The sequence below is a fragment of the Choloepus didactylus genome, chromosome 7 (genome assembly GCF_015220235.1).
Source record: "Choloepus didactylus isolate mChoDid1 chromosome 7, mChoDid1.pri, whole genome shotgun sequence".
Taxonomy (NCBI): domain Eukaryota; kingdom Metazoa; phylum Chordata; class Mammalia; order Pilosa; family Megalonychidae; genus Choloepus; species Choloepus didactylus.
Window position 1 is genome coordinate 105,715,251 of NC_051313.1, and position 27,751 is coordinate 105,743,001.

The following is a 27,751-nucleotide window of genomic DNA, read 5'->3' on the forward strand; positions in this document are numbered from 1 at the left end:
AATGGAAATGGCTGAAGTTGTGGAACTGTGACCCATGACATTCTTTGAAATTTGCTCTCTAAATACTTGTTAAATCATACTTTGAAAGTTATCACAGTTATGTATATATGTTAAAGTTCACAATAAAAAATGCAATTTAAAAAAAGATTGATTTCTGGAAACTAAGACCACTTTGTTTCTTTACCTTCGTCACAAACTGATGTTTCAAGAAAGTCAAAGTAGTAATTCTGACATCTCTCTTAGCCCTCGTCCCTCCGCCCCAACTCCCACCCACCTACCTCCAAGTGGCTCCACCTGCCTGTACACATGCAGGTGAATGAAAATTTTGTATTTGAAAGTGAATAATGCCAGATATTAATACACATTGTGCATCACTTATCCAGTGCTTCCAAGTACTCAGAAATGTTAGAAATTATATTAATACTGTTTACGGAGGGGAAAAGAGTAAATGTGGGAGATAGTGATATATACCAGGTAACACAGTATAATTTCAAGAAATGAAAAATCTTGTGTAGAACACAGAAAAGAAGGGAATATACCAAATTATTAACAGGGTAGAGATCTTACGGTTGCTTGTCATTTTTTCTTCTTTATCTCTCTCTCACTCTTTTTTAGACTCTACAATCCATAGACTATTTATTAAATTTAAAAAGTAGATCTAGTGTTTTATAAAGGAAAAAAAAAGATAACCTTAATAATGATTAAAGAAATTGTGGTATGGCTTAGTGCTTTTGATTCCGTTGTCCTGTTTGATAAACTGGGGGCCATAGACCCGATGGCATTAAGTACATTTCCACAAAAGATCCCAGAGACTCAAGAACCTTGACAGTTAGTCCATCTTGCCGCCCAGCAGGGCTACGATTTCTTGATGTCGAGTGGAGAAAGGGCCAGAGGCATTCTGCTCTCCCAGAACCCAACTTGGTGGGTGTTTCATGAAGCTGCCCTCGCTCTGAGTCAGCCAGGGTGAGTAATGTTTCCCCTGGACAGGCAGTTCCCACATCTGTGAGAGGAAGGGGAGGAAGGAAGCAAGAAAAATAATAATTTTGTTGTTATCATATTAAATAAAGTAAATTTCAGTATGTGGAACCAGATGGTAAAATTATAGAAGCCAATATTTCTGAAAATCTAAAATGCAGAGTATTTGATCAAGTGGGTTTTTAGAAAAATTTCCAAAAATCGTTGTCAGATTTGTTTATTTTCTGACCTCTTACAGCTAAGTGTTAAAAAGTGGCAGCTAATTCCTCTGTCAGCCTTTGTGGAAACTTGACACAGAATCTTGGGGATAGCATTAAAAATGCAATAGGGCATTTTACTCTTGGGATGGGGTGTGGAGTTGCTGCTCACTCACTGCTCCAGGTCAGCAAACTAACAATTATTTATTGTTATGCGAGGTGCCAGAAAGATTCTGGGGAAGCTGATCAACCAAGAATGAAGTTCTCAAACACAGCAGGTGACTCTTCCATGGCCTCTGATGATTTATGAGAGAGTTTTAAATTTGACTTTCACTGTTGGATGAGTTTTCAAGATACATTTCGAATTCAAGTTGCAGTCTTTCATTTTTGTTGGTTTCTATTGGATAGACTTTAGATTGTAATTTTATTGTGCTGTAATCCTAGAAATTGCTGGCAATTCATTTTGCACATTCAGTGACTCTTTGAGTTCCAAAAGACAAGGCATGTGCAAACAATAGATGACTGTTTAATAAGAGTATCAGGTCCCCCCAAATATTCTCATCCAGGTTCACCTGAAACATAGATTCCTGCCACTGACAAATGGGTCTGTTCTTCCAGTGTGGGGAAAGAGATCACCAACTCTCTGTTTAGTTTTACCTATGCTCTGGACATCCAGAACTATACTGAAAGCAATTTGGATCCACAGTATGAAATTTATAAATTTATATAAATTTCTGGAAAGGCCCCGTCTTAAGACAAGTGATGCTGTAGATAAAATCTTTCTTCTGGAGGCCACTGTCTTCCTTTATGTACATCCTTCATTCCCCTCCTTTGTCCTCCCTCCCCTCTTGTTCCTTCTTTCACCACTTTGCCCACCCTCTTTGAGCATTGCTTTTGAAAAGGAATCTGGTTTATGCATTCATTTCAAAACATAAATATGGTTTGAGGTGGTTATTTTTATCAGAGGATCTACTTTTTTATTAGTCAAAAGTCTTCCATGACAGCAAGGAAACCCTCATCAAACTTTAGGCCCAAACAGGTGGTGTTTTGGAAGGAAAGAACTTCTGAATAGCATCCCAGAGATGGCTATTTACTCTGCTTATGTCTGCTTCTGGATTTGGGGCAACACCCTATATAGACAGCAAGCACTATTTTGCCCCCATTGCTTTGGTTGCAGGTGTCTTTTCTCCCCAGCTACAGCACAAGTATATGGATGCAGACAGCATGTCTTCTTCAGCTTTGCCAACCCCATAGCACCCAGCCTGGTACACTGCACTTAGCAGGCAGAGCAGGCATCCAGGAAGTCTTCCGTAAACCAAAGGACTGGCTGCCACTCTCTGTAAGCATGCAGTGGCAAATTAGGATGCCCAATGCGAGTTAGAAGAGTGAGCCCCTCCAAGTTCACTCTGGACTTCCGCATCCTCATCTGTCAGACAAGAATTTAGGCTTGACATTTCGTGTCCCACAGACTCAGAGTCTGTTTTTTTTTCAGATGTATCTACTTCACTCTTCTTTTTTGCTTTCCATTTTCCAATTGACAAAACAGGGCAGAAATGATAACAAACAGGACACAGTGCCCTCTAGGGCCTTGCTGAGGCACGCCTGTACTGAGGAAGTGTGCTGGTTTGGAAACACCTGACTGACATCCCTGAGGGGCTGATTCTTCACTGGGCCATACAGCATTGTCGATACTTTGATATGAATTTGAATAAATTTATTTTAAATATTTAAAAGCCCCATTCCTTCTCCAAAACAAACAAACAAAAAAGTTGGAGGAAAACTTGGAGATACAGAAACCTAAACCAAAATAGGGAATCATTGGGAAAAAATAATTAAGTCCAACTTGAAGAGAGCAATCATTATTTACTTTAAAGATACGTGTAACATTTAATGAAGATATGTCACCTTTTTGAACTTTCCATTGAGATAGTTTAGAAAAGGTTCAGAATATTTAGGGAAGGTGAACTTTAGTATTTTATTAATGCAATATTTTAATTTTTAAAAAAATAAGGGTTTTTTTTTTTGTTTTTGAAAGTCCATTTTGGCTTATATTTTTGGCACTATTATTCTCCTTTCTGACATGAGGCAAAAATAAATAAAACCAATGATTATTCTTTCCTAGATAACAGAGTCAAAGAATGTCACCAACTCTCACCCTCCTGTTGCACAGATGAAGAGATGAGTGAATCAGTTTCTTTGTTTCCAATCCAGGGCTCTTGGTGCTTTCTGGAAGAGTAGACATAATAGCAATATTCATAATAATGTTCAGTACAAATAATAATAGACATTAACTTACCATGTACCAAGCACTCTGCTATGTTTCTCATGGAGCACCTCATTTAATCCTCACAACAACCCAATGAGTTAGTTACTATTAATATTCCCATTTTACAGCTGAAAAAATGGAAGAATGGAGAAGTCAAGTAACTGTCCCCCAAATCACAGCCAATCAATATGGTGAGGTTTTATATACAACCACAGACCTAGCTCACATTGAGTTTTACAACCGCTGTATTCTGCAAAACCCTTTGAAGCCCTTTGAACCAGCCTATTGAAAGCTTGTCCTAACCATTGTGAGGATAAAGTGAGGAACATGGTTGGTTGCTGGGGACTAAAAAGTGATAAATGAACTCCAGGGAGATGGTGGAAGTGGGTCAGTCTCAGAATTGGTCAGTTATTTGGAGTGAAATGAAGCTTGAGGTTCAAACATGATCTCTTACTTACACTTGAGTAAGTATATGTAAAAGAAAAAAAAACTTAATTTTTATTAAACCTTCATTAAAATCCACATACATGTCTGTGTATTTTCTTGTTTTTTCTGTAAAAGTACATGAATGCACACTGACAATCAGAACACATAGTTTTGTGTTGGTCTAACACTTTTTTAATATGCAAATTTTCTCACATCTCACTGTAAATAGCTGCGTGATATTATTCCATCATGTTGATGTATCATAATTTGCTTAGTCATGTCCCTATTGTTAAGGCTTTGATTGTTCCTAGTTTTAAATAGCACCGCTATACCACTTCCAGACAATTTTTAATTTGGGGGATTTTTCCCTGATGTATATTCCCAAGGGTTTAATTTATGTCAAAATGTACAATACATTATAGCTCTTGCTATATGTTGCTAGATTGCTTTCTAGAAAGACTAATGAAAGTAATTGCAACACCAAAACATTGAATATGCTTTCCACTTTCCTGATTTATCCACCAAGACTATTATTTATTGTTTTTATTAGTTTTGTTTAACCATAACACCATCATCACCACTACGAGCAACAACACCATAACCATCACCTTCAACCAAAAAACCCAAACCAACACCATTGGCCATCATTGTCATCATCCACCACCACCACCACCAGCCACCTGGCTGAAATGTGGCAAAGCCAGGATCCACATCTATATCTGCTTGATGCAAAAGCCCGTTCCCCGAATGGCCAGTGCCTATACGTTAATAAATATATACTGTAGTGTTTTAAAGTTCTTTTGTTTACAGTTCTTTAGTTCCTATTGAGACTGAGCATTTTTCCATGTGGTGACTTATTGTCTACATTTCCTGTGTGAGTGTGTAGACCTTCCATTTATTTCCTATGACCTCATTTTGAATGAAAGCTGAATATTGACCTCACAAAATTATATCAAATTTCTGTCCATTTTCTGTAGTAAGGCTTTATCTGTAGCATTTATGCATATGATTTCCTCCTTTACCTACATTTTCTCTTTTACTCTTTACTCTATTTTATGTCTAATTACAGCTTACAGAATCAGAAATGTTTCTTCCTTTGATTGGAATAAATATGCTTATTTTCTTCTAGTTTTCTTTTTCTGTCCATTATTTTGCTGTGACCAAAATTTATCACAGTATATGATGTGAGGTGTGAATCTTATGTATTCTATGTGCTGTGATCTGGTTGTTCCAGTGTAGTAAATAACAATTACTTCTTGTGTTTGTATATTACTTCTATTTTTCATATAGTAAGTTCTTATAATAGTTTGAATCTACTTTTGAAACATCTATTCTATTCCATATATTTTTCTGCTTTTCACTCAATAGCATATAGTTTTGGTAATTGCCACATGTTTCGAAACCTACATAGTAAATTCTTTATCAATCCCTTTTGGGAAAAATGATTTTTTGGTAATTTTCCTTCTAGTTCTTCTGGAGGAATCTTAAAATCAGCAAATAAGGTTTTATAAAATATATTGTGGGGAGTTTGTTATATAAACAGGGAGATTTTTTATTTTAAGAATATTAGGTTTCCCATCAATGAATAAGGTATAGTTAGCCATTTATTCTTTTTTTTCTTCTAAGGTTTTATCATTTCAAAATAATTTTCTCATTTTGAACTAAATTATCTATGCATTTAATGTTATAAGTTCACTAAAATTATTTGTATTATGATATTTATAATGAGTAACTTTACAGTGCTCCAAAACCTATGTGCCCTGGTAATAAAAATAACAACCCATCTAATTTTGCTGTAAATGCAAAATCTAGGAAAATAAATTGTTTGGATTTTGTAAAAATTTTGCCTGTGATGTGAAAAACAACTAATTCAAATTAGTAAAAAAAAAAAAAAAAAAAAAAAAAGTCATATTTCTTAAAGGCAAAATGTTTTAGAAAGGCAGGGCCCCAGAGGAGTCAATGTGGAGGAGAGACAGACAACAGAGATGACTGAGAAAGAGACAGAGAGAGAGCTCTCCTAACACATGAATGTTCATTAATGTAAACCAAAGATGGCAGATCCCACTGTTGCTGAACTTAAGTGAAACTGTGATGTGAAGTGGGGTTTTGAAGCCACTAAACTTCCCTTTCTCCAAGCTCTGAAGGATTTTCTTTCTCGTTTTTTCAGTTGCCTTATCTCTTATGTGCACAGCATAACAGTCAAGACCAGGGTGTAAGCTAGGAAGGTGATCCCCAAAACAGGCTTCTGAGAGGTCAGCCCAACACAGCCTTGGCTACCCCTTTCTCCTCAAGCTGAAGCACTAACGCACTGGAATCTACTGAATGTGGCTCCACCTGGGTGGGTAGCCCATCTCTGAAAGGCAGGATCTTTAAGTTTTGCAGTTATACCAAAGTAGATGAGTTCAAAATCCATTCATTTATTCAAAAAGTATTACTGAGCCATGCAGTCTACTAACTGTTTGGACATTGGCAAAACAACTGTCTGTGCTTTGATATTTTCATCCATGAAAGTGAAAAGGAGAAAATGAAGGCATTGGACCAGGTGAACTTCCTCCTAGCCTAGACTTAGTACATCTGTGGTACTGTTGAAGGGCTACGGGAGGGGCTGGGCCAATACCCATAAGAAAGCCCTGTGAGTACAGCAAGTCACACTGGGGCCAGTTTCACTGTCGGAAGGCCCAGATATAAATCTCTTCCTCTGAGGTTCATTGTTGGTGGTCAGTGGCCTCATCTTCTCAACACAATTTTAGTATCTTCCACCCACTCAGCAAATAGCCTCTTGAGAAGTCCCTGTCTATGACTAAATACCAGTCTTTCCAGTTATATGCCCCACTACCCCTGTACCTTCTGCCACCCAGCAAATACCTCATACCTCACCCTAGCAAGTTACCCCAAGATGGGCAAAAACTGTTCAGGAAACCAAGGGAGACTTCTGACACTGGTGCAATTCTTTAGATGGCCCATTTACTTATTTATTCCTTCCTTTGTTCCTTCATTAATTTCTTGCTGAGCACAATCCACATGTTAGCACTCTCAGGTCTTTTCTCTCAGTAACACAATTGAAACAATTTATTCTTTCAAGCTGGCCAAGCATGCCATTAAGTGCATAAACTGTTACTGAAAGATTGTATCTTTAATTTGTGGACCAAATTGAGCTTTGGCTGTCCATCTGCGAATGAACTTCTCAGCATTGTTGTAAGAATTAAAGGGGAAAAAATAATAGTAATTTACCCAACCAGAATGAGCGATGTCCTTAACGGTGGAGATCCTTGGCTATTCACAAGGGAAGCGAAAAGGTAAAATGTAGCATCTGCAAAAAATATTAAGACCTGAAGTTGAATAAGAGTTGTTAAACTAAGAAGAAATGAGGAGAGATGGATAGAGAGTGTGGAGGGCAGAGATTCCCAAGAACAAGACATCTCTTATTGTTTTCAAAGCAAACTAGCACAAGTTTTATACTGTGAAACACATATGGTTTTAAAACCTTGAGCCCTTGGAAATTTAGTAATAAAATATTTGATATTTGGAAGCACCACTGAATTCATTCAACATCCATTCACTTACTCAACAAATATTTGTTGAATAAGTTTCCTACACTGTGCATGCACTGTGGGGAAATACATAAGTCTAAGATGCAGTCCCTAATCACAAGGACATTGCAGTCTATTTGGGGAGACAAGCCTTACAGAGTGAAACGAAAACTACTAATAGAACACAATTTAGGATTTAACAACAAGGGTGGGGGTGTGTGGATAACTGTCAAATGAAACAATAAGAGCCACCCTGAATTTCAAGAGGAAAAGTCACAGTAGATGGAAGGGGCAGAGAAGTCCTCCTGGCGAGGTAGGACTTGAATATTTGAACATAGGGAGGACATAGGGGAGGCCATCTGGGTGGAGAGGAGTTATTAAAAACCTACTCTGGCTGTAACACAGCCCGCGGGCCTGCTTGGTGCTCCAGTGAAACAACTGGCATTAGAGTGACTTGACTAATTGTGCAAAATGACCGTTACTTCAGCCAAATGGCCAAAGTGAGAGCCAGGGTAGATGCTGTCTGTACACTGGGTTGATATAACTCCATACTAGTTTTTCAGACACAATTTGAGAGACTCAATATCTAGAGGCAAACAAGCCAAAAGAATAATAGAGAAGGAGACATTGGTTAGTTCAGGCAGAGTTATGATATTGAACAGGAATCGAGGCTTCAAATAATCGTAGGTAGTCATTAAATAATGCATTTGGACCCTGAAAGGAGTGGCCATACTTGCTGTTTAGTCAAAATACTTTTTTCTTGAAGGAAAATAGTTCCTGCTCCATTAGCTTTCTTCCCTCCCTCCTCCCTCCCTCCCTCTGTCCCTCCCTCCCTTCCTTCCTTCCTTCCTTTTTTGTTCTTTTAATGGTAAGCAATGTCTTGGAAATTTCTGCTGTCTTTTTGAGGAAAAGGTTGCAGCACAATGTAAAAGATGAAAAGAGAAGTGGCAATTAGATACAAGAGATCTGAGTTCCTGGCCTGGTTTTACTCTTTGAAACTTGAGACATATTAGTTAAACTTTCTAGATCTGCTTTTCCCTCCAGAAGATGATGGTGACAGTACAGATCCTAATTATTTTACAGGAGAATTTGGGTATGAACTATGATGATGTGAATAAAAGTTTTTCATGTGTTGAATCCCTATTTTGAATCAGATACTTTTACATTCTTTAAATCATTTAATGGTGAAAACAATAATTCACAGTAATTGTTCATAGCCTCATTCATTGACAAGGAAATCGTCATTTGGAGAGGTTAAATGATTCACCCAAGGCCACAGGGCTATTGCAACCTCCATTCTCCAAACCTGAGCAGTCGCCCTTTCATTTAATGCCCAAATGAACAACATGGTTTGAGTCCACCTCCTGCAGGCCTGCTCTGTCCTCCCCTGGCTGCTTCAAGGTCTGAGCAGGAAGTGGAAAGAGCAGTGCTTGAGATGGGGTATTGACACCCCGAGTGAAGTTCATGGAAGTGTTCAATGCAGTTAAGGCAGAAAATAGAGGTGTGGTGAGGGGTTGTGACACAAAGTGGCCAAAGCATTGGCTGCAGCCTCCTTCAACATTCAGACGGAAGCACCTGTATCTGGATTATTCCCCATCTTAGAACTACGTGGATGACAAATCTTCCACCTGTGGGTCTTAAGGCTCTAACAAGTAGCAGTCTCACCTTGGCTGCATATTAGAATAAGCTGAGAAGCTTTAAAGATAATCCCAGTGCCCAGGCTGCACCCCAGGTCAATTAAACCAGAACCTCTGGCGATGGGACATGGGCATAAAGGTTTTTAAAGCTCCCAAGTTCAGCCAAGTTTGAGAACCACTGCTCCAGAGTTGTCCAGAGAATAAAGGAAGGGCTTCTGCAAGGGCAAATTTGGGCTTCCAGTGTTTTAAGACCAGACTCTCCAGTAATAGGGAGAAGCTACTCTGGCATCATTTCAAATAGTACCTTTTTGTTTGCTTGCTTGGTTTGTTTCCTTTTTTTGTTTCTGCTATACCAGCAGGTGGTAAGTAGGACTCCTGGGATTCACCTAGGTCTTCTTATTCTAAGACACCAGTTTTGCCTTTAATGAAATAACAATCTCTTGTAACATAGCATTTTATGGCCATCTATTCTGCTCACTCTCAAAACTGGCCCTCCAGATGTGATTGAAGGATCAAAATGTTGATTTTAAAAAATTCATGCTCATTTACTGTTTTGGTGGTGATCAGTCCTTCTGGTTACAGGGGTGGATGTCAGCAGGAAAGGCAATGCAGGGAAGACCCTCCTCAGATATAGAGATAAATCTGTGGATAAATTGATCTATGGGTGTTGAAATTTCATTTTCTAAAGTGATGTTAATCTCCCATCCTTTGGGATGGGACAGTGGCAGGAAAACGTCTTGCCCCCAAACTCTCCTCGCTTCACTTCCTCTATTCCAGCAGCTATTGAGCTGTAGTGGGCATGAATGAGAATCACAAGCTCATGGAAAATGTAGATTTCCAGGCCCCAACCTCAGATACAGTCTGAGAAATCCATTTTTAAGATGCTGCCCTGGTGGTTCTGGTACAGACTGTCCCAGGAAACTCTGCTTCCTCCACGCCCCTCATTCGGACTGCAGGCCTTTGTGTTATTTATCGCATCCTCCCTACCTCGCCCTTCTAAAACACAGTTGTGACCAGCCTGAGTAACCAGGTTCCTCTCTGCTCTGGGCAGATAACCTCTGTGAAGCTAACAGCCACCAGAGGAAGGTCTCAGTAATGTTTATTGAATAAATGAGAGGAAAATAAGACCTGTTAGTATGAGAGTATTGGTGATGAATGAGGGTCCTGCATCTAGGGACAAGCCTACAGAAGATGATGTGGTTGAATTTGTCCAGAAGTTGGAAGCCCACATGGTCTGGGGCTTCTGAGACGGCTGAGCAGAGGAGGCTGGCTGAGATGCCTTGGCCTTTCCCTACAACTAAATAATTTTTAATTAGAAAAGAAACACTTGCTTTTTGTAAAAAAAAAAAAAAAAAAAAAAAATAGAAAATATAAAAATGTATGAAGATTGAAAAATTCTAACTCCCCAAATCCACTGTCCAGTAATAATCATTATTTGCAGTGAGTGTGTAGCCTTCCAGACAATATATATAACATAGAAGAATATATTTTTACAAAAATGTAATAAATAATACACCATTCTGTCAACTGATTATTTTTGATTTAACAATGTCAGATCGTCTTTCTCTGTCACTTCATGTATATACCTCTATTGTGATAGCCTTCAGTTCATGGATATTCAAAAATGTATCTAACCAATCCTCTACTGATGGGTATTTAATTTGATTCCAGTTTTTCTTTATTTCAAACAATGATGCAATGAACATCTTGCAACATACATCTTTGCTCTTTTAAGAGTTTCCTAACAGTGGACCTGCTGGGTCATCATAAGGCTGGATTTTTTTTCAAATTTGATAGATAAGGTTGTACCAGTTTAAACTTCCTACTCACATTGCAAACTTACCCACAATCTGTATTATGAGTCTTTAAAAAATTTTTACCAATTAAATAGGTGAGAAACTCTTTCTTTGGTGCAATTTGAGTTTCTTACCTAAGTAGGATGCCTTTTCATATATTTATTAGTTATCATAATCCCTCATCTGTGAATTCAGTATTTATATCTTTTATCTAGTCATGGCTCACTATTGTGTTTTAACGCATTGTGTTTCTTTTTTTCACTATGGCATCTGTTGGCAAGCAACAAATAGCCATGTGCTGACAAGAGCAAATTCCAGAGTGAGGGGCAAGGAGCCATTTGCCACTTAATCAAAATATCAGTACCAGCCACTGATTATTAAAAACCACTGCATACATTATTTAGTGTGTAAGACCTTTAAGAACTGGAGCAGCATCTTACATTCTGCAAAGCACAGTGATGGGAATAAAATAGGATCTTAATAAGTACTTACTGAGTAGATGAGTGCCTATGGATAGATAGGCAGATATGGACATATACTGTGCACCTGGCTATGTGCTAGGCACAAGGAAACAAAGATAAGAAATACTGGTTGTGCTTTCTAAAAGCTTGAAGCTTTGTTGGGGCTGTGGATATGTAAAGTGATAATTACAATGTAGTAAGTGATTAGTAGATGGATGGTTAGATAGCTCCTGTTCTTGAAGGACTTAGGTCTAGAGGGCAAGACAGATACATAAATAATTCCAGGGTAACAGAACAAGTGTAGAGGTTTGCACAGGGTGGTATGGAAGCATGCCTTTTAAGGATGAGGAAGAGTTAACTGGGTGAGGAAATGTGGGAAAAGTGTTTCAAGCAACATGAGCGAAGACGTGGAGGTATGAAACAGCAGAGTGTATGTAGGAAATGGAACCATATTGGGATTCCCAGAATCTATGGAGCCTGAAGTCAGATAAAGCCAGATGGGTAGACAGGAAGAAGACAGGGAGCAGGTCATAGCCTGGCACATCATGATGGGGGAGCATAGTCCATGTGAGCCAGTGAAGGGTTTTGAGCAAGAACATGATGTGCCCTGCCATGCATTGTCCATGGCTTACTCTGGCCACAGGGCAAAGGATGGATTTGAGTGGCGAGGTAGCTGGCTGAGAGAGGTTAGGAGACCAGTTAGGAGGATGCTAAGACCAGGAAGGTATGAGCAGCATGTGGCTGCAGAAACAGGGATGAACAGTGGAGTGATTTGAGAGGAGGAGGGACTTGGTGACTCACTGGATTTGGGATGATGACGGGAATAAACAAAAATATGGGCTTGGTTTCTGGTTTAGATGGATGATGGTGTCACTGACTGGGAGAGGATTTGGGGAGGACAAACTCAACCACGTGCAGTATTTTGGAAATGTTGGGTTTGAGGAAACTGGTACACTCAAGGCTATACCCAGCAGATAGTTACATATTTATATGAGGCTCTTAGGGAAGCAATAAGAGCTAAAAATGAAGATTTGAGAATGAATGAATGAATTCAGGATAGCAATAGATTTCAAGGCAGGAACTTGATGGGTGAGTGCTTTGAAGCTTCACTCCAGAAAAACATGTTCTTACACTTAATCCATTCCTGTGGATTATGGACCTCTTGATGAGGTTACTTCAGAATCAGGATGGATCTTAACATATTAATGGGAGTACCTTATAAACAGAAAGAAATTCAGACAGAGAGAGAGAAAGCCGCAGCGGGTGCAGCCAGAAGCTGACCATCAACGGAAACTGGCAAAGAAGGGAGAGGCCAGAAGAGGCCACCATGTACATTGCCATGTGACAGAAGGAGCCCAGGACCAAGGATCACTCATAGCCAGCCCCAGAATGCCAGTCTTCAGGAAGAAAGCATCACCTTGATGATGCCTTGATTTGGACTTCTCCTAGCCTCAAAACCTTGAACCATTAAATTCCAGTTGTTTAAGCCAAACCATTGCATGGTGTTTTCTTGAGCATCCAAAGAAACCAAAGCAATGAGCCTCACCCATAACTCACTGGTACCCAAGCATAAATCCCCAGGGAAGTTCGTGGTCATTTGAACTCATACCATAACTGCAGAGCTGGAATTAATTTTGGCCTGATCCCTTGAAGACCTTTTGCTCCCTATCAGAAGCAGGGGAAGCCCAGCAGCGTAGTAACACAGCTCTGTTCTTTATCATTGAATGAGTATGAGCTACTCATTGATCAGTTGTTAAAGTTTCCTTTCTCAGAATCAATTCCAGAGCCCAGCAATAGTGTGTTTGTGGTGAAGGGAAAATCAGGGTTTGCTGGTGTATGCCGCAGTGTCAATGCCAATGGGACTCTTGTTTGTGAGAAGATGGGCTACCCAGAGCAACAAGATGTGGGGGTGGGAGTTGGGGGAGAGGATCACTTTAGCCTTGCTTGTTGGAATATCACTATGAATTAGTTTCTTGTTAAACATTTGCCAGTTTGAATGACCCAGAGCCCTGCTTTAGGGGAGACAACATACAGGATAAGGCATCAAAGTATATCAGACAGCTACGAAGGCCATGCCCATGTCCTGCCACTTTGCAGCTCAGGGAACTTGGGCAAGTTATTTTCCTTCTCTGAATCTGAGTTTCCTGATCTTTTAAAATGGGGATAATTGGAATAATATCTGTTCTTCTATTTCTTGTGACTGCTGTTATAAAATAAGATAATATTTTTGGAAATTCCATGCACATAATATTGCTTGAAGATGCCTGGCAGAGAACCTGCACTTAGTTGGCCTCAGCAAACAGTTATTGAATGAAGTGTGCAGTGAATGGCTCTCAGTCATTCGCTCATTTATTCAAGTCATTTATTCAACAAATGCTCCTTGGATGTCTTCTATGTGCCAGGCACCATTTGGAATGTAAATGACTTAACCTAGTGGGAAGAGGGAGGCATAGCTGTGTACTCACAGAGCTTATAAGCAAGCATCTTTTCTTTGGATTGCTCAGGTATTCTCTCTTCATTTGTGGTAGGTGAATGCAGAGGGTCAGTACTGTTTATTGTTCCTATAGAACTCCCTTATTCTTTATTTACTGCAGGGTAAATTGTCACCCAGTGGTGAGAGGCCCCAACCACCTGTGGCCTCCCTGTAATGGGGTAGGGTTTGCTGTATGGGTAGCATTGATGTGGCCAGGCTGCAGCCTCTCCATGACTTGTGGGAAGGAGCAGAGAAGGAGTTGGAGTTGACTGGTGAACTCAGCCGGGCTATATTGGCGTGGCTGTTTTGCATCCCTCTGCCCTTTAATAGGATGACTTCCTGCAATGAGCCAGTGCCTATGAGTAACACAGAGCTTAGGTCAGCGTTTTGATCCTTTGGGCATTAACACTGAGAGGCTTCATTAAGGGTATTAAGTCTGGTGTCTACTGATGTAATGGCACTGTGCTATGTTAATGGGAGATAAATGACTAAATCTATAGCCAGCCTTATTTATCTTGGGAACTTAATTTTATGAGAGAGGAAAAAGTGACAATGGTTAAATTTACAAGATGCCAAAAGAACAAGGGAAAATAGAATTAATTTCAATGTAATAGAATTAATTTCAGGGCAATGTTTTCTTAAAACATAAAATCACTTAGATAAAAATATCTGCTTTTGGGGAAGGGCTCTACCATCTTCCAAATGTCCTAGCTTGGTGTTGGTGCAGCTAATGAGCAAAACCGAGCATGAAGGATCTTGATCTTGACATGAAATATGTATATTGCATAGGAGTCTTAGAATAATGTTTATCTTTTGTACAGAGGTGCATTGCAAACCTTTCCAAGGTGCATTTAACTGAAAAACTTATGAATAATTAAAGAGCGATACAGAAATTCTTTCCTCTAAGTCGTTTGTTGCAAACTCAACATATATTGAATGGAGCAGTCATTATTTCTTAATGCTAAAATTTTTTCACTGAATGAAAAGCTCTGGGCAGATTTTCTCCAATGATGTAGCAAAATTACCAAGTTTGAATAAAACAGAAAAAGGTGAAAATGTGACCCCACAATGTAGATGCAATGGAGAGACAATGGGGGAATTTAAGCCAGGTTTTCAGCTTCTCAAGAATACATTTTTTTCCTACCTTAGGGCCTACACATGCTGTTCCCTTCTCTCTTCCCTTCAGTCTTCAAATGACTAACTCCTTTTATCTTTAAGGTCTGGGCTTAAAGTCACTTCCTCTGAGATGCCTTCTCCATGATCTTCCCTTCAAAGGGAGTTTCCCTCACCTTCATTTTGATTCTTTATCACTCTACCCCAGGTTCCCTTAATAGCATGTATCACAATTTATAATTACACATCTGTTTATTTGTTTATGTTTTTTCTGTCTCCCACAGTGGGTTACAAGACCCACCAGGCAAGGGCTGTCCATGACTATTTCACTCCCCAAGGAATACCCAACGTCTATAAGAGTGTCTGGTGTGTAAAAGGTGGTCCATTGTTAAATGAATGTGAAAATGATAAAGGAATTATGATGATTGACATCTTAGTGAAAGAGAACTCATTTGTGAGCCAGCTAGTGTAGGCTAGGTAGCATCTCATCTTCTTATGGGCCTTTTTCCTCAATACTGTCAGCTTTATTTCAGTTATATTTTCCTAAAAGTACATTGAATCTAGTTAGCTAGAAATGGGGTGGGGTGAGAGTATCCCATGAGTGTCTGGGGCTCTCTGAGCCTCTTGTTGGCAGGGACTGGGTCTTTTATTTAAGTTTATCCCCAGCATCAAGCACAGTGCCTGCCCCAGAACAGGTGCCTGAGAAATGTTGTTGAATTTAACCGAATTGAAATATTTGAAGTGATTTTGCCTTCTCTCTGGTAGAGGAAATTGAAACAATTCAAGATAATACTCCCTGATGTTCTGCCCACCAAGCTTAGTGTGGGTAGATGTTATCTTCTGGCTGATCATAAAAGATTGCACAATAAATTACAAAAATGCAATCAAAGCTACCTCTCTGGATATAAGTTAGAGAGAACCACTCATTACAGTGATGCAGAGATAAATTTCCCCTGTGTCTGTCTAGCTATTACCAAGCGATAGTGCAAGGAAATGTTTTATTCTCTTTCTCTAACATCCTAAAATGAGAGATGTATATACAAGGAAAGATAGGAAAAGAAGAAAAAAGGCAGAAATTCAGACTGATCCTAGAATTCTAAGGGAGGAATAGACTTTTACATTGCTGCTCTCACCTTTAAGGCAGATTGTTTTGAATATAATAACAACGATTCTGTTTAGATCAAGAATAAGAATTACAGTTAGATCTGCCCTTCTCCAAGAAAGAATTTGTAATTTTCTCAATAATACCCAATGCCTTTCAAGAAACAATTCCTTGTGCAGCTCAAAGAGCTCATGCCATGATGGGAAGACGGTCAGGTATGCAATGAAGGTTGTCCAGCATGGTGAGGGGAACAGAGCGTGCCTTCCATTCTTTACCTGGGAGCCTTTCTTATTTGAATGAGCCAGTAGCTGATCTTCAGCCTTGACTTCCTTTACTTTTATATTCATGCAAACACATTATTAAAAGTAAAAGAATACTGACTAGTACTCATTTATTAAAAGTCATTAAGAGTGGACACTCAGGAGTCAAACAAACCTGGATTCAAATCCCAACTCTGAGCTTGCTTACTGGCTGGTTATGCTTACTGGCTGGTCCACACTCTTCCATTGCATCATCTGCAAAATGGAGTGATGATAGTAGCTATCCCATACATATCTCATAGCAGGAGGGATTAAGTGATAAAGTGCCTGTGGAATGCTTCCCACAGCACCTGGATTATATACATTTGGGAGAAATAGCTCTCTTTTGTTTGCTTTTGGGTCAATCACTGTGCTTGGTGTATTATGTATTTACATAAATAATATTACTTCATATTTACACAAACTTCAGGAAAGGTACAGTTATCCCCATTTTACAGATGAGGAAGTTGAAGCTCGGAGACATTAGATGATCAGGTGACAAGGTTAGAATGTGGCAGGAGCTTAGTCGAGTTTGTGACTTCTGGATCTAAGTCCAGTGTTCTTTTCACTATACTGTGAAGACATTCTCTCTGCTGAAAAACAAATATATGGAAACACTGTATTACGATTTTCGTCATTTTATTTTGTGGCTATGACCACTTAAATCTAAGCAGATAGCTTTTCCCTGCAACTTTGTCCATTTATGAACATGTTTTTAATTTTCATTTTGTACTTTAGCTCAAGAGCTTGCAAAGTCTTTACAGTGTTTTTATGAGGGCCTGGAACTTTAAAATTATTACTCCTTATTCACCTTTGCATGTGGCCTACTTTGTAAAACTGCATCACTGTGTTTTTGACTCATATTCAACTTGCTCTGAGATATTTTTTCTATCACAGGGACCATCTTTTGCCCATTTCCCTCTTCATACTATGCAGTTTCTATCTATTGCCAGTTTAAGTCTCCAGCTGCTAGCAACAGAAAACCCAACTCAAGATGGCCCAGGCCAAAAAGCGATTATACTGACCATTATGACAGGAAATTATAGAGGTGTCAAGTTTCAGGCACCAAGAGATCTAGGGTGAGCTCAAACAGTACAGTTATCCCTTCCACATCGCAGGGGTAAGGGGCATGGTGCCCCCACCATCTGGAAAATCAGCATTTGGTTTTTTTTTCAGGCTTTCAGGAAACTCCCTAGCTGCCTCTTGAACGGCAGACACTGCTTCTCCCATTACTGTTACATTACTGTTTTAAAATTTTTCAAACCGGCCTTTGCTGGAAATACATAGGGGTAGACCCTTCACCTTCATTTTCCCTTAGGGAACAATATAAGGACTTAGCCTTTCCTCATATCATGCCAGAGTCTATCAGAATGCCTTTTTTTTTAATATATAACAATCCTGCACCCAAAAGAATGTTGCAAGAGAGATGTGGATCTCGTGGTTTATGCAAATGCTTTGCAGTTGTTGGTGTTGCTGCAGCAACGGCTTCATGGATTTCCTTCTCTTTTTTTCTTGATACGCCTTATGGTTGAGTTGACTCATTAACACCATAATGGTGGCCGACCACAGCAACTGGTTTGCCCCAATCAAGCTTATATAACAATTTTACCTTTTCCTTCAAGTTCATCACTTTCCTGTTTCTTGGGAGCACTTTTTTTTTTTTTTTAATCTTCATTTTATTGAGATATATTCACATACCACGCAGTCATACGAAACAAATTGTACATTCGATTGTTCACAGTACCATTACATAGTTGTACATTCATCACCTAAATTAATCCCTGACACCTTCATTAGCACACACACAAAAATAACAAGAACAATAATTAAAGTGAAAAAGAGCAATTGAAGTAGAAAAGAACACTGGGTACCTGTGTCTGTTTGTTTGTTTGTTTCCTTCCCCTATTTTTCTACTCATCCATCCATAAACTAGACAAAGTGGAGTGTGGTCCTTATGGCTTTCCCAATCCCATTGTCACCCCTCATAAGCTACATTTTTCTACAATTGTCTTCGAGATTCATGGGTTCTGGGTTGTAGTTTGATAGTTTCAGGTATCCACCACCAGCTACCCCAATTCTTTAGAACCTAAAAAGGGTTGTCTAAATTGTGCGTAAGAGTGCCCACCAGAGTGACCTCTCAGCTCCTTTTGGAATCTCTCTGCCACTGAAGCTTATTTCATTTCCTTTCCCATCCCCCTTTTGGTCAAGAAGATGTTCTCCATCCCACGATGCCAAGTCTACATTCCTCCCTGGGAGTCATATTCCACGTTGCCAGGGAGATTCACTCCCCTGGGTGTCTGATCCCACGTAGGGGGGAAGGCAGTGATTTCACCTTTCAAGTTGGCTTAGCTAGAGAGAGAGGGCCACATCTGAGCAACAAAGAGGCATTCGGGAGGAAGCTCTTAGGCACAATTATAGGGAGGCCTAGCCTCTCCTTTGCAGCAACTGTCTTTCTTGGGAGCACTTTTGAAACCTCTAGGAACACTATGCTTGGGACCCATGATTTTAACAGAGTTTTTGACATTTAAACAACAAAAGATCCGAGAAACTCAAGATGCAAAGATCACTGTGAGATCTCTACCAGATCACCACAAGGTGAGAGATTGCCGTAAACAGGTTTGACATCCCCAAACCAGTGGGTAGAACCGCAGTTCTTTTACTACAAATCTAATTTTAAGAAAAAAATTGTGTAGCAGTTCATTTACATTATTAAACATTAAAATATATATTGTACAGGTAATATTATACATAACTGTATATATGTTTTGTGCATTTATGAGTTAGCAAAAATTTAAAGATTTCTCTACATTTCTAGCTTTTGTGTGTCATTTGCACCTTTGGCAAAACTCCCCCAAAATTCCCATCTAATTTCTTATGCCAACCTGTTATATATCAAAACAGCGATGGGGAAAGTCACAATGTGGAAGAGATAACTGTACATCAGAACTTAGGCTTCTTTTCTCCATTTCTTGGCTATTGTTTGCACTCTGTTGGTTTTACTCTAAGTTCAGTCCTAGTGGTGGCAAACAAGCTCCAAGATCATATCCTAGCATCTCTATCAGTTCAGCAAAAGGAAAAATTCCCTCAAACTCATTTCTGACAAAAGTCCCAGAATTGAATCTCATTGAGTCCAGGTTGATCATATGACCATTTTGAACCAATTGCTGCAGCCAGTGGGGTGCAGTGCTCTGATTGGCCAACAAAAGTCACTTATCCACCCCAAAAGCCAAGGGTGAAGCTCCTACCTTGGAATCACCACTTGAACCCAATAAACTGAGAGTGCAGAGAGGGAGGTCCCCCAAGAAAATTGCAGAGCCCTTAATGAAAGGGCTAATAGAGTCTAGTTGTAAACAATTACAACAACCCTTCATTTGTCCTTTCAGCACTTTAATCTGTTTGACCATACCATTTGTCCACTTTGCTCAAAATTTTCTGCATTCTGTTCCCATCTGTTTAGATGCTGGCTTCCCACACTCAATGTTCCTCAACTTGTCCCTCCCCTAAATTCTTGCCCTCTTTAAAACCATGCCTTTTTTTATGAGTTATAAAAGGGCATTTCTAGCTAATTGGCAAGAGGGGTTTGTTTGCCAAAAGCAAATCAAATGAGTGAATCAAAGTCATACTGGTCAACAGTATTTTGGAATTTTGTAATATGTATTTATCTTGGACCAAATCCAGTTTTTTTCATGCATTTGTGTGATAATTGTATTTTTATGCAATCTTGCCAAGGTTAAAGAAGGAGTTTAGCCATTACATGGAGTCAATCGTCAATCATCTGAGCACAAATTCTGCCAAAAACCTATGATGATGCAACAGAACACAACTTCAGTTCACTTTTCTCCTGACTTTTTGTTCCCATGTTTTTCCTTTTTTCTAGGGGCTGTGCCACCTCTAGGTCACTATGGGGTTTTTTTTGTTGCTGTTGTTCATTTCTGGTGCCTCTTGATTTAAGCAGAGTGAAGGAGGGTTCCAGAATCTCCAAGTCTTGCCATTCCTTATCCAAGAAGAGTTATTCATTGGTTCCACCAATTCAAGAAGGAATTTCCAAATCCCTAGTAGCATCCCAACCTCCTCCAACCCCATTCTACTCTATACACATGCATGTGTGCACAGATGCAGTAAAGCATGGTGGTTAATAGTACATGCTTTAAATATGGAGAGAACTGGGTCAGAGTACCAGCTCTGTTGTTTATAATTGTCCATGTGACCTTGGACAAGTTACTTAATCTCTTCAAGTCTTTGAATCTTCATTTGTGAAATGGAACTAATAGTATCTGCCTCATTGGGTTATTTTGGAGAAGCAGCAAGCTAATAAGGCATTCAAAGCCCCTGGCACATTTTGGGCTCTTAGTAAATGGTAAACATTATAATTATTACACAACCCTTTCCTATGCTTTAGTTCAAAATTAGAATCTTTTTAAAAACTCTACCATGTGAGGTCCATTTCACTGTCAGCCTTTTAGTGATGCAAGGGCAGAATCCCTGGTGGAGGAGGAGGCTGTGAATAAAAGAGGTGCTACTTATTTATTTATTGATTGCATCAAAAATTATTTATTGAAGCTGTACACTGTGCTGGGAATAGTATCAATCTGTTTATAAGTTAATAGAAAGGGACTATGCCTGCGGATCATGAAAAAAAAAAAAAAAACCAAAAAGCCCAAAACTGGATTCCTGTTCTCAAGGAGCTTCCACTCTTGGGGAAAGACACAACAACTCAACCCATGAAAGAATAATACAGTGTTTAAGACTGTTCATTATCAGGGGTTGGTATGCATACTGCATGTTCTCAGAGGATTCTAGAAAGAGCATGAGCAGTGCCTGGCACACACTAGGCACTCCCAGGATACTGATTGAAGGAATGAGTAATGAGTGAATTAGTGGGATGAATGATGGTTGTTGACAAGGATGCTTGGCTTCAGTCCAGCCCATTCTGAGCCCTCTCCCTTTGCTAAGCACCAGTGGGCAGACTGCTGTGGGGACAAATATCACCGATAATGTTGGGCACCCCAAGGGCATGTTAGTTAACGAAGGAACAGACAGAACTACCAGTACACCCCCATCCTCCTCACAGCTCAACCTGTGACTTCATGCATGTGTGATCCTTCCAGGACTCACTTCCCTTTGTCCACAGCCACTTGGTCCTTCCACTGAGACACAGGGTGAATATTGCTGCAGCTGTCATAAGAATCTGCCATCCCCTCCACTTAAACCTCAAGGCCTTGGAATTGTCTGCAAGATTCTTGCTAGAGAATGTAGGGATGGGACATCTTGGTTTAATTCCCATAGAAATAGCTGGTATCCGGGGCAGAGTGAGTGGGTTCAACTAAATACTGCTAGGTACTTAAGAGTTGGATCTTGTAACTAATAATGTACTTGCACTCTGGTACTGGGAAAGGTAAGGATTTCTATAAAATCTCCCCATAGTGATTATCATTATATCACGATATATGACCTTTTATCGTGCCTGAAGATAAAACTACACACATACACACACTCAGCCTAAATATGCTTATTTTGTTTTATTTCCTTTTTTATTTCAAATAAGGTTGGCTATAATTAGAAGCACCAGGTCTCATGGATTAGAGGTCATTAATGTCAATGATATGATGAAGTCTGTTGTTGAGGATTTGAAGCAAAGAATGTATGGAAAGGGGATGTGGAAATAGAGCCTGGTGGCTTTACAGTTTTTGGTTACATAAGCTTTTAAATCATTTTTTTAAAAATTTGCATACAAAAATTCACACATTTGGTATACAGTTGTATATGTTTAACTCAAAAAGTATGTAACTACAACCACAAACCAGGTACAGAACAGTTACACCACCTCAAAAGTAATGCTGTTTTGTAGTCAAACCTTCCCCTACCCATAACCCCAGGCAACCACTGATATGCTCTCCATCCCTCTAATTATGCCTTCTCCAGATTATCATATACATGAACCATATAGTATCTAAAAGACTTTCACTTATCATAATGCATTTAAGATTCTTTTATGGTTTACATCTATTAATTGTGCGTTCCTTTATTGCTAAGTGGTATATCACTATATGGATCTACCACAGTTTATTTATTCTTTTACCCATTGGTGGACATTGAGTTGTTTCCAGTTTTGGGGAATTATGAATGATGCTGCTACAAACATTCATGTACAAGTATTTGTGGGAAATACATTTTCACTTCTGTAGGATAAATGCCCAGGAGTGCAACTGCTGGATCATATGGTGACTGTATGGTTAATTTTACATGAAATTTCCAAACTGTTTTCCAGAATGAATACACAATTTTGCAGCCCCAAAAGCAACGTGTGAGAGTCCAGATGCTCTGCATTCTTGCTAGGACTTGTAATTGTCATTTTCCTTTCAATCATTAAACATTTTTAAAAATTTTATTTTAACCATTTAACCATTTTTCTTTTCCTTTTAATAGGTATACAGTGCCATTTCTCTTTTTATTTGCATTTTTCTACTGAAAGATGCTGCTGTGCATCTTTTCATGTACCTATTCACCATTAATATTTCTTCTTTGGGCTTGTTTTGCATTTTGTTAGCTTTCCTTTTTCTAGTTTCTTAAGGTGGAAGCTTAGATTAGTAACTTAAGACCTTTCTTCTTTTCTAATATGTGGATTTTCTGCTATACATTTCCCTTTAAGTGCTGCTTTAGCTGAACCCCACAAATTTGGTAAGTTGTTTTTTCATTTTCATTCAGTTTAAAATATTTTCTAATTTCCTTTGAGAATTCCTTGTTACCAATGCATTATTTAAAATATTTAGGTAGTTTCCAGATATATTTCTATTATTAATCAAGTTTAATTCCATTACGGTTGTAGAACAGACAATGGGTAATTTCAATTCTTTCAAACTTTTGTGACCCAGAATATGGTCCATCTTGCTGACTATCCAAGTACACTTGAAAAGAGTATATTTTCTGCTTTTGTTGGGTAGGGGGGTTTTATAAATGTTAATTAGTTCATGTCAGTTGATAGTGTTGTCTAGGTCTTCTGTATCCTTGCTGATATTTTGCCTACTTGTGCTATTGATTATTGAGAGGAGTGTTGAAGTTTCCAGCTATAATTGTGGATTTGTCTCTTTCTCCCTTCAGTTCCATCAGTTCCACCAGATTTTGCTTCATATATTTTCAAGCTCTTAGGTCATTTAGGATCAATATGTCTTCTTGGATGAGTTGACTCTTTTATCATTATGTAATATCCCTCTTTATCCCTGATAATTTTCCTGGTTCTGAAGTCTACTTTGATATTAACATAGCTACTAGTTTTCTTTTGATTAGTGTTTTCATGATATACTTTTCACATCCTTTTATCTATATCATTATGTTTAAAGTAAGATTCCATAACATCATATAGTTGTATCTTGTTTTTTATCCAATCCAACAATCTCTGTCTTTTACTTGGTATGTTTAGATCATTTATATTTAGTAAAAGTATTGATACATTTGGATCTAGGTGTATTATTTTATTATTAGTTTTCTGTTTGTTTGTTCTCCTTTTATCCCTCTATTTCATCTTTCCTGCCTTCTTTTAGATTTGAAATGTTTTATTATTCCATTTTAATTTATCTATTGACTTTTTGGCCATATCTCATTGTATAAATTTTATAGTTGTTGCTCTAACATGCATATCTAACTTTTCGCAGTCTACCTAGAGTTATTAGTTCACCACTTCAATTGAAATATGGAAGTCCCTTTACCCTCACACTTTATGTTGCAGTGGTCATATGTATTACATCTGGATACATTGAAAAACCTTATTATATAATGTTATAATTTTTGCTTACAACAGTCATACAAAAATATAGATTGCTACATGTATTTTCATATTATCCTTGTCCAGGAGCCATACTCATCTTCTCTGTATTGTTCCAGTTTTAGCATGTGTACTGCTGCAATGAGCACAAAATGTGTTTTCAAAGTGTTTTTCTGGTAAAGATTTATCCAAAACTTGCACCAAGTTTGTGAAACTGTGGACTGAAATTAAAAACACAGTCCATTAGCAGGGAGTTTCTTTCTTTCCCTCTCTCCCTCCCTCCTTCCTTCCCTCTTTCCCTCCTTTCTTTCTTCCTTGACAAAACTGGACTTTAACCAACTATGCTTTGGCATTAAAGGGTACAAAATGAAGTCTTTTATCTTGATGTAAAGCAGAATGTGGAATTAAAAACTAGAAATATGCATAGAAATATTTTATAAGCAACACAGGCCTTTTTTTTCCTCTTGGTGACATGAGATTTGCAATATCAAAATTATCAGTTATCTCCGGGAATGTCCAAGTGGGAGATACTACCTAGAAACTGTGGTTAAAAGGGAAAGCTAATCCTGCCAGGTTTGGGATTAAGGAATGTAGAGGTCATACCATACATTGTTTAGATCATAGCCAAGAAAGTGATCACATTTGTAAAACATCTTTCACTCAAAAAAAAAAAAAAAGATCAAAAGTATTTTATGTACAGAATTCTATTGACCTCTACTACATTCCTATTGCAAATATCGTTCACATTTCCCATTGAATATTTTGGACCCAGAGCAAGGAAGTGATGAGTCTGTGCAGCATGGAGAGAAGGCATCAGTCTCCCTCTGCAACCTTGGTCCTTCCCCAGAATATGTAGTCATTGACTCGGAATGAACAATTGTGAAGGTGACTGTTTCTCTAGAGGCTTTGGTGATGTAAGCTCAAAACCAAGGAGGAGGAGAGCAATTAAACTTCACCTTGATTAAAATATAGTGTGCTCTGAGGGTTGCACATTGGGCTTTGTGGCTGCTTTCGTCAGTGAGAAGGTAACATTTGCACTTGGAGGCTGTGGGAAACAGCCTGCCGTAAAGGGTGATCAGGATACTTTGCCTTCTATGCTCATCATATATATCTGACCACTCAGGGATGTTCAGATGAAATGTGTTCTGCTCTATGAAGCCTTTGTCCCTTACCCACTCCAACATGGTGAATAATCTCTCTACATGCCTACTCATATGGCCTCTCCACCTGCCCAATTCATGTGACAGCCTTAGTTTCCTGCAACTATTTCTCTGAAATGGATTTTAATCTTCATTAAGACCAGGGCTATGCCTTTGTTTCCCCAAAGTGACTTACCCAGGGTGCACATTTGTGGTATGAGTTAGGAGAGTGGATGAGGTCACAAATTCAGTCTGTCTGAATTCAAATCTTGATTCTACCATTTTCTAGCTGGGGGACTAGAGGCCAGTTATGTAAATACTCTATGCCTCAGTTTCCCCAACTGTAAAATTGAGATATAACACTATTTGTAAAAGTTAAATGACCTAAGATATGTAAAGTGCTTAGCATTTTTCCTGGCACTTAACAAGCACTATTATTTATTTTTATTAAGCGGTCATTTTTTTTCCTATAAAGCTATGAAACAAATATATAAGGTACTATATTTGTAAGTAAAGTAGGACAGAGCACAAGCAAGATTAACTAAGGAGAAGGCAAAGAAAACAAAGAGAAGTTGTTCAGATTACAGTTGCAAAAGTCTTAGCAGCTATTTTTAAAAGAAATAAAAGATCAGACTGTAAATTTGTGCAACCACTTTGGAAAACCATTTTGCAGTATCTTCTCAAGAAGAACATTCTCCTATTCCGTGATCTAGCAATTCCACAGAATTGAGAATATATCCAACAGAAAAGTGTTCGTTTGTTCACCAAATGATGTCTGATTAGATAGGTAGATAGAATGTTCATAGTAGCATTAGCCATAGTAATCATTAACTGGAAACTACGCAACTGCCCATCAACAGAAGAGCTGATAAATACAATGTGGCAATGAAAATGGATGATCTACAACTACAAACAGCAGAATGAATGACTCTCACAAATATAATGGTGAAGGAAAAAGCCAGACACCAAGGAATACATCCTGCAAGATTCCAGGCAAAATTAATCTGTGCTGTTAGAAGTTAAGATAATGGTTACCCTGTATGTGTGTGGGGGTGGGAGTGGGGTAAAGCCTAGGAGAGGGCTTCTGTGTAGCTAACATTTTGTTTCTTTTTCTGATGCTGGTTACATAGGTGGGTTCAGATTGTGAAAGTCCATTCAAGTAAATGTTTCTGATATGGGCACTTTCTGTATGTCATACTTCCCTATAAAGAAAAAAAAAAGAGATAACAGACATAAGAATTGAAAAGGAAAAGTATAGAAGGCAAAAGAGGAGAAAAAGAAGAGAAGAGAAGAGAAGAGAAGAGAAGAGAAGAGAAGAGAAGAGAAGAGAAGAAAAACCCAGAAAGTTAAAAGACAAGGATCCTTGGCTCTGGCTGCCCCTGACCTGGTTGGCTCACCTTTCTCTCTTTCTTGCCACTGCTGTCCCTATTGTCTATTTGCTGTTTATTTTCTCAGCATCACTATGGCAAATGTCCTTTTTTGGGGTCCTTGACTGCCTCCCCTTGCTTCCCACAACTCCTCCCCACTCTGAGCATCGCTAAGGCAGGAAGGGACTTTCCAAGTTTGTAACGCTTCTAGTAAAGTAATTTGGAGGAGTTAACGCTTTCTTAAAGATACGTAAGACCTGAAAACCATCTCCACTCTCTTCCCCCTTCCCCTTCCCCTTCCTTTTTCTCTCCGCCTTTCCCTCCCTTTCTCTTTCCCTTCCCTGTCCTCTCTCTCTTTACGCCTCCCCAGGACATCCTCTTGGCCTTGGTGGCAGTCCAGGTCCTGCTCGGCCGCGGGGCGGGGCGGGGACAGGGGCGGCGGCGCTCTCGGGGCTCCCCTCTCCGCCCCCGCGCGGGCTGACCCCGCCCCGCGGCCGCAGGCTATTTTGGGCGTGTTGGCAGCAGCGGCGGGGTGGCTGACAGGCGCGGATCCTGTGACACCTCCCGCAGCCCGGCACTTGTTGCTCCCAGGACCTACCTGCTGCCATCCCTGAGCCCGTCTTTCGTCCTTGCCCCCTTTCTCCTCCTGGCCTCTCTCTCATGTGATCACCTGGGGCACTGATCTCTCAGCCACCACTGTCCCCAGCTCGAGAAATAGATTTAAAACAACAACAACAAAAATTAAACACCGCTCTGAAAAGGGGCTCTGGAGGGCAGGATCAGGAACAGGAGCGCGGAGCGCTGGCCCGGGCGCCGCAGAGGTGGCGCCCCCTCGACCCGGGACGGTGGCCGCGGGCGCCGACGGCATGACGGATTCGGCGACGGCTAACGGGGACGACAGGGACCCGGAGATCGAGCTCTTCGTGAAGGTAGGTCGGCGTCCCGGCGCCGCCGCGCACCTGCGGCGCCTCCAGCGGGGCTCGCGGCTCGGCCGGCTCACGTGCCTGGGGCGCGCACTGCGCCGGGACGCTGGATCCTCCCCGGGGAGCGCAAGCTAGCGCCTCGCCTTAGCGAGCAATGGAGTCAGGTGCGACTGGCAGGTGGCTGCTGTCTTCTTGGAGAGTTGGGCCACAGTTGGTCAAACACGGTGTAAAGAGATGTCAGGAACACCCGGGAACTTTTCTTCTAAAATAGGGGTGGGAGGAACGGGG

At 39.7% G+C, this 27,751-nt stretch overlaps 1 protein-coding gene and 1 non-coding gene across 3 annotated transcripts in view; one reads left to right on the forward strand and one right to left on the reverse strand.

The window, feature by feature from the left end:
* Positions 1-27,751, forward strand: part of CLIC5 (chloride intracellular channel 5) — a 183,535-nt gene that overhangs the window by 41,909 nt on the left and 113,875 nt on the right. The window contains exon 1 of one of the 2 annotated variants that reach the window (XM_037842312.1): positions 26,912-27,469. The exons of the other annotated variant lie outside the window; for it this stretch is intronic. Coding sequence (XP_037698240.1) covers positions 27,407-27,469 — 63 coding nt within the window. The 5' untranslated portion in view covers positions 26,912-27,406. Of the gene's footprint in view, positions 1-26,911; positions 27,470-27,751 lie in introns of those variants that run through there. 2 annotated transcript variants of the gene reach the window in all.
* LOC119541076 lies at positions 24,077-24,183 on the reverse strand. Its single transcript, XR_005218205.1, has one exon. It is a non-coding gene; the product is annotated as a U6 spliceosomal RNA (small nuclear RNA).